We start from the raw sequence: 6498 nt of genomic DNA, 5'->3' as shown, positions 1-6498 counted from the left end.
AACATCACAACACGCGCATGCGCATTAGCTCATAGTCGACAGATTCGCTTGCGGAGTAAAACAGTATAAACTCGGAGCTGCTTCTTTTTCTTTTTCTCCCGTTAAACGGCGATGGCCGGCACCGCGCTGAAGAGACTCATGGCGGAGTATAAACGTGAGTGACACCTCCCCCAGCCAATGGGAGAGAACCTTTTCATGGTGGCTAACAGCTAAGCTAACAGTCCCGTGAGCTCCTTGTAATCCTCCCGCACCAGACTCCATTGACTAAACAGGAGATTTAGTGATGTCCTCGCTCTATTTACTCTCCTTTATGTATTTCAACATGGATATATATATAAGCTTTTTATATAAAGGAGGGAAGTAACTTTAATTCGGCGTTATTTTTAAACACATAGCAGCTTTAACCGCGATAAGAGAACTCATATGAATGTTTTGAGCAGCTCGTCAGCGTCTCCAGAAGGTTCCTCGTAGACATAATGATGTAACTTTTAAAATAGACCTGGTGCTAGCTAGCCATGGCTACTAGGTTAGCTCTGATGATTAGCCTCAGTGTTCGCTCAACATGGAGTCATGTGTTAACATACATACAAGTGTCTCTAAGTTAGCTTGAGCTAATGTTAGTGTGAGCTAATGTTTGTGAGCTTGAGCTAATGTGTGTGAAGCTAACCTGGAGCTAGCCTGAAGCTAACCTGTGTGTCTGTGTGTTTCAGAGCTGACCCTGAACCCACCTGAGGGGATCGTTGCAGGTGAGACGGTCCGTTTAATGTGTGTTTTTACTTGGAGGTGATGTCACAAACCGGGCCAAACGGCCATGACAAAAACAGGGAGATGCATTCAATGAAGCAGTTTAACAATTATTTATTAGGTTTAACCTCTTCCACTCCCCCCTATTTTGGAGCAAAAACGCCTAAAATGACATACCCAAATTAAAATGGCTGTATCTGATTATATCAACGAGGTCTTGCCAAAAGAAAAACCCCTAAAGTTCCTTGTGAAAGTGTCAGAGAACCTGTAGGTCATACAGAAACAGAGCAGTGGGCCTTTGAAGTCAGTAGAAATTGAAGATTTTTGTCCACATAAAATAAAACGGTATCCTCCAGTATAAATGACTGCCTGTGGCTGTATCTGTAGGCAGAGGACAGTATAGGGCTGTAACCACACTATCAGAGCCTCACAGTTGAAGACATTAAATCATGACATTCACATAGAGGACCAGGACGACATTGAGACTGGTTCATATAGAGGATCAGGACTAGACTGAGACTGGTTCATATAGAGGACCAGGACTAGACTGAGACTGGTTCACATAGAGGACCAGGACGACACTGAGACTGGTTCACATAGAGGACCAGGACGACACTGAGACTGGTTCACATAGAGGACCAGGACGACACTGAGACTGGTTCATATAGAGGATCAGGACTAGACTGAGACTGGTTCTTATAGAGGACCAGGACGACACTGAGACTGGTTCTTATAGAGGACCAGGACTAGACTGAGACTGGTTCATATAGAGGACCAGGACTAGACTGAGACTGGTCCACATAGAGGATCAGGACTAGACTGAGACTGGTCCACATAGAGGACCAGGACTAGACTGAGACTGGTTCATATAGAGGACCAGGACTAGACTGAGACTGGTTCATATAGAGGACCAGGACTAGACTGAGACTGGTTCATATAGAGGACCAGGACTAGACTGAGACTGGTTCATATAGAGGACCAGGACTAGACTGAGACTGGTTCAGGACCAGATAAAGTCCAGTACTTGAGTAAAGGTGTTTGTCTCTGCAGGTCCAGCCAATGAGGAGAACTTCTTTGAATGGGAGGCTCTCATCATGTGAGTACATGTATGTCAATGTCAGCTGTTGTTGTTTGGTTGGTGTAATGTTGTTGTTGTGTGATAACAATAGTATAGACCACAGACTGTAAACAATGACGTCACTGCTGTATTTGGGTCATTGACTAGGCTTCTAAAGAGGTGATTTAAACTGATCTTTAAAATGTAATGAATGTGGTGAAGCAGCTCTTCAGTGTTTTACTTTAACTTCAGTCTAAAACATGTCCGGAGGTTCAACCACATGTTTATCAACAATTTAACCTGCAGCTCATTCACAGTCCAACCGTGTGACATCATCGTCACCACATCCCATAATTACCTGGGACAGCACTCAGCTGGAGCTACCTGTCAGACCCTCATGTGTATGTTTACAAATGTCATGATCAGAAAATGAGCAAAGACGTACGAAAACATGAACATCTGGTTATTTTATCATCTAAATGTCGGTTCCATGAATGTCTCTGTGTCATGAAGTGTTTATGTGATTTATATATAGTTATAGATATATATATATATTATTCTGATGATGACACAGCCTCACACGGCTGACAGCCAATCAGAGACAGCGAGTCAGTCACCTGTTTACATCATTGATCAACAGTGATTGTTTTCTACTAGTTGGATTTCTTCTTTGATGACATCCAGATAAAGTGAGTCAGTGAGGTTCCACCTTCAGTGTTCCTTCTCACAGGTTCTCTGTGGAGAACTCTGTCCAACATGTCGCTCCAAAATCTTCCTTTGGTGTTCATCACCTGAAGGACTCCTAAAATCTTTTACACACCCACTAGAACCCCCTGAGTGACCACTAGAACATCCATAAGGACCACTAGAACCTTCTATAAGACTGCTAGAACCTCCAGAAAGGAACTCTGGATCCTCAAAGCACCATGAGAAGCTCAAAGAACCCATATAACCTCTTAAAAGACTGCTAGAACCTCAGAAAGGGACCATGAGAACATCAAAGGACCCTTGGAAACCTCCCAAAAAAAGGTAGAACTATCTAAAGAACTACTAGAACCTCCTATGGGACAATTAGGACTACCACTAAAGCCCAACATGCTGTGTATTATTAAGGTTTTAGATATATATATCTATATATATATAGATATATATAGATATATATTCCTGTCCTCTTGTTGAGTCTTTTCAGTCGTGTCTTCAGTCTCCCAGACGAGGTTCTGTTGCGTGTTCGGTACTGGACTTGAAGACCCTCACGAGGTTCTAAGCCGGTTCTCCTGTGTGTTTCAGGGGTCCTCAGGATACCTGTTTTGAAGGAGGCGTGTTTCCAGCCCTCCTCAGCTTCCCGTCTGATTATCCTCTCAGTCCTCCCAAGATGAGGTTCACCTGCGACATGTTCCACCCCAACAGTAAGTTTGGTTCTTTTCGAACGTTTCTTTAGTTGAGTCGTCACGTGACATCTCCACGACAACAGCAACCTGCTGAGACGGCGTTCCGCTTCAAACCAGTTATTTGGTGTGTCGGGACCTGCCGCGCTGCACCGTTAGCTTGCTGTTAGCACGTTGTTAGCATGCTGTCATTAGCGCTGTGATTAGTGGCCTGCAGCCTGAGCCATGATGTCACAGCAGGGAGACAGTCTGAGCGCGCTCCGTACTGATTAGAGGACGAGGACGCTCGATGGTGACCCGTCATCATCATCACCATCATCACCATCACAGACACCAGCATGGCCCGGAGATGAACCTCTTACTGTAACTGAAGCGTCTGATCCTCCATCAACAAACAGCAGCAGATAAAGATGAAACGCATGAAGAAGAAAACACTTAAGAGAGCTACAGAGACTCAAACTGTCTAAACTCAAGGATCATTTTGAGCTTTAATATAAAACTTTATTTAAATAGTCACACACATGGTTGGTTCCTGCAGTAACAGTAGCTGTTAGAACCTGCAGCTGTCAGAGAGCATGAAGAACCTCCATGACAGGAAGCTGATCCCAACCTGATAACACCGCCAGATGTTTGATGATGATCTCTCATTTCCTGCCTCAACTGACAGTAACATACGGTGCTTTTGTAATAAATGTGAGGACACTCAAATTAAATTCAAGATAAATGCAAATCTCCTTTTCTAAAGAAGTCCCTGAGTCTTCACTTTCACAAGTCTCCTCTGTCAACACTAAACCCTCTCTAGAAAGAGTCTTGACTTTCAATGTAAAAGAGTCTCGACTTTCAATGTAAAAGAGTCTCGACTTTCAATGTAAAAGAGTCTCGACTTTCAATGTAAAAGAGTCTCGACTTTCAATGTAAAAGAGTCGACTTTCAATGTAAAAGAGTCGACTTTCAATGTAAAAGCGTCTCGACTTTCAATGTAAAAGAGTCTCGACTTTCAATGTAAAAGTCGACTTTCAATGTAAAAGTCGACTTTCAATGTAAAAGAGTCGACTTTCAATGTAAAAGAGTCGACTTTCAATGTAAAAGCGTCTCGACTTTCAATGTAAAAGCGTCTCGACTTTCAATGTAAAAGCGTCTCGACTTTCAGTTGAATTGACTTCTCTTTGAACCTGTTTCAGACTGGACCTTCTTCAGGTGTGTTGGTCTAATGTGACTGAAGCTGAACTAAAGTGTTTCTAGACTTCCTGTTGTGATACTAACTACTTCCTCCTCCTGTAGTCTATCCAGATGGTCGGGTGTGTATCTCCATCCTTCACGCTCCAGGTGATGATCCGATGGGCTACGAGAGCAGTGCAGAGAGGTGGAGTCCAGTCCAGAGTGTGGAGAAGATCCTGCTGTCTGTAGTCAGCATGTTGGCAGGTAAACACAGACTAAGGCTTCATGACATTAAACATAGAACTGGAGTCATGCTGACATTTAAGACTGACACTCTTGTTTCCCCTCTGTTTCCTCTTTGTTTCCCCTCTGTTTCCTCCATTGTGTCCTTGTTTCCTTCCTCTCCTCTCAGAGCCTAATGATGAGAGTGGAGCTAACGTGGATGCGTCTAAGATGTGGCGTGAGGACAGAGATCAGTTCTATAAACTTGCTCAGAAGATCGTCCGGAGGTCTTTGAGTCTTTAGAGAACGAACACATCACAAACATGGAAACCAATCAATCACACAGAGCGCTGCTGAGACGTACGGATCAATAATCAATACACCGACGGACGGACTTCACTCATGTTTGGATCAATACAGAATCCAAACGTTACGCAACTTCAAATTTACTAAAAGTCGACAGAAGAAGAAAACCGGTCGACAGTCATGTGATCATTCTCACAGTGACATCATCAGACCTGTGTGGACCGACAGCAGCAGCTCCTTTACTGTTATCATTATTAATATCATCAATATTAATGTTTGATGCATGCAGGTCACAAGCAAACACTGATGACAACCAGGACATAAAGCGATACAATATATTATATTTAGCACTAATCAATAACAATAGAATATATAAAATAGACCAGTAAAGATTAAAAAGCTGACAACTTTCCTGAAGATTAAAAAAGTGTAGAAATAGGTTTCAGAACAATAACATAAAAGTCTGAAGGTGTCTTTATTTTGAAAGTCCTGTAGGGCAGGAAGTCAGTGAAGTGAATGATAACCCTTTCAAAATGAAGGTTCATGTGAACGAGTGATGACGTTCAGCAGAAAACATGTTTTCATATCAGGAAGTACAATGATTTCAGAATAAAGTCATCTACAGAAACAATGCACCAATCAGAGGGTTTGAATGAACCTTTAATGTGAAAAGCAACTAAATCAGCATGTAATCGGATACTTCTTCTGCACAGTACTTTGAGTAGATAAACACTTGTTTTTCATTAAACTACAACTTAAGGATCAAGTGAAGAGATGAATCGATGATTTCCTGCTGTTGTCGGTCTGATGAGCCTCAGCTGGTTTTATTGTGGTGAGGTGATGATGATGATGAAGAAGATCAGGAGCTCCTTCAGCTTCTCTCAGTTGGACTTTATGCACTTTATCTGAAGAACGATTGTCGGGTTCAGAGGTTTTTAAAAAGTGTCGCTGGATGTTTTTCCGTCTGGTTTTAAAGTTTCAGATGACAGCAGAGTTTCTTTTAATTTGTCTTTTATTCTGAAAGAATAAACAGGAAATAAAACAGTCTCTGATTTTCACTTATTGATCTATTGGACATAACAACCTGAACTCAAACAGCAAGAGTACTACGAGGTCTAAAGTATTTCTTACCGAAGTAAAAGTACTAATACAACAATTTAAAAAGTAATAGCAGTAAAAGTAGTCATTCAACTCAAGAGTACTGATTGGTTATCATTCACACCTCTGACAGCTGAGGCTCATGGGTAATGTAGTATTCAGAGACATCACAGCAGGTTAAAGACTTTCAGAAGAGAAGCGGAGAGGTGCGTGTGTGATTACAACAGCTTCCTGTCTCAACCTGCCTCCAACAAATACACCATCAAAGAAGAAACAGTGACAAGAGTGTGAACACAGACGGACCATTAGTGTGTGTGTGTGTGTGTGTGTGTGTGTGTCGCTGCTGTATTAAAGTAAACAGTGTTATCAGAAACTAAAAGGCAAATAAACCGCAAAAAGAAAACAGTGAAACTTAAACTAAATAAATACAATATTTGGTGTTAAAAATGAACATCTGTGGAGGCGTTACGTCTCAGAAACTGAATATAATACGAGTATAAATATAATACTACGAGTCTGATGTTCCTC

General features: G+C 41.9%; 1 protein-coding gene across 4 annotated transcripts; it reads left to right on the top strand.

Annotated features, from left to right (window-relative positions):
- On the top strand, positions 1 to 5919 carry ube2g2 (ubiquitin-conjugating enzyme E2G 2 (UBC7 homolog, yeast)). 4 transcript variants are annotated; one of them, XM_076112227.1, is made up of 7 exons: positions 114 to 154; positions 711 to 746; positions 1795 to 1840; positions 2629 to 2830; positions 3089 to 3207; positions 4468 to 4608; positions 4757 to 5919. In XM_076112227.1, the coding sequence occupies exons 4-7, from the start codon at positions 2790 to 2792 to the stop codon at positions 4867 to 4869; spliced, it is 414 nt and encodes a 137-aa protein (XP_075968342.1). In that variant the 5' UTR covers positions 114 to 154; positions 711 to 746; positions 1795 to 1840; positions 2629 to 2789; the 3' UTR covers positions 4870 to 5919. The 4 variants fall into 4 exon arrangements, with proteins under 4 accessions (XP_075968338.1, XP_075968341.1, XP_075968342.1 ...); XM_076112223.1 differs by lacking the exon at positions 2629 to 2830 and having other exon boundaries at positions 1 to 154; XM_076112226.1 differs by lacking the exon at positions 2629 to 2830 and having other exon boundaries at positions 37 to 154; positions 1795 to 1850.
- The last annotated feature ends 579 nt before the right edge of the window (positions 5920 to 6498 follow it).

Source organism: Anarhichas minor, unplaced genomic scaffold (assembly GCF_050575085.1).
Source record: "Anarhichas minor isolate MPS153535 unplaced genomic scaffold, ASM5057508v1 ptg000048l, whole genome shotgun sequence".
NCBI lineage: Eukaryota > Metazoa > Chordata > Actinopteri > Perciformes > Anarhichadidae > Anarhichas > Anarhichas minor.
This window is presented reverse-complemented; position numbering and strand designations above follow the sequence as displayed.

Bases quoted from the DNA above. Each gene is read 5' to 3' on its own strand.
- ube2g2 (XM_076112223.1), top strand. From the start codon at position 112: ATGGCCGGCACCGCGCTGAAGAGACTCATGGCGGAGTATAAAC. The intron at 1,841-3,088 runs GTGAGTACATGT...TGTGTGTTTCAG, and splicing joins GAATGGGAGGCTCTCATCAT to GGGTCCTCAGGATACCTGTT. The intron at 3,208-4,467 runs GTAAGTTTGGTT...CTCCTCCTGTAG, and splicing joins CGACATGTTCCACCCCAACA to TCTATCCAGATGGTCGGGTG.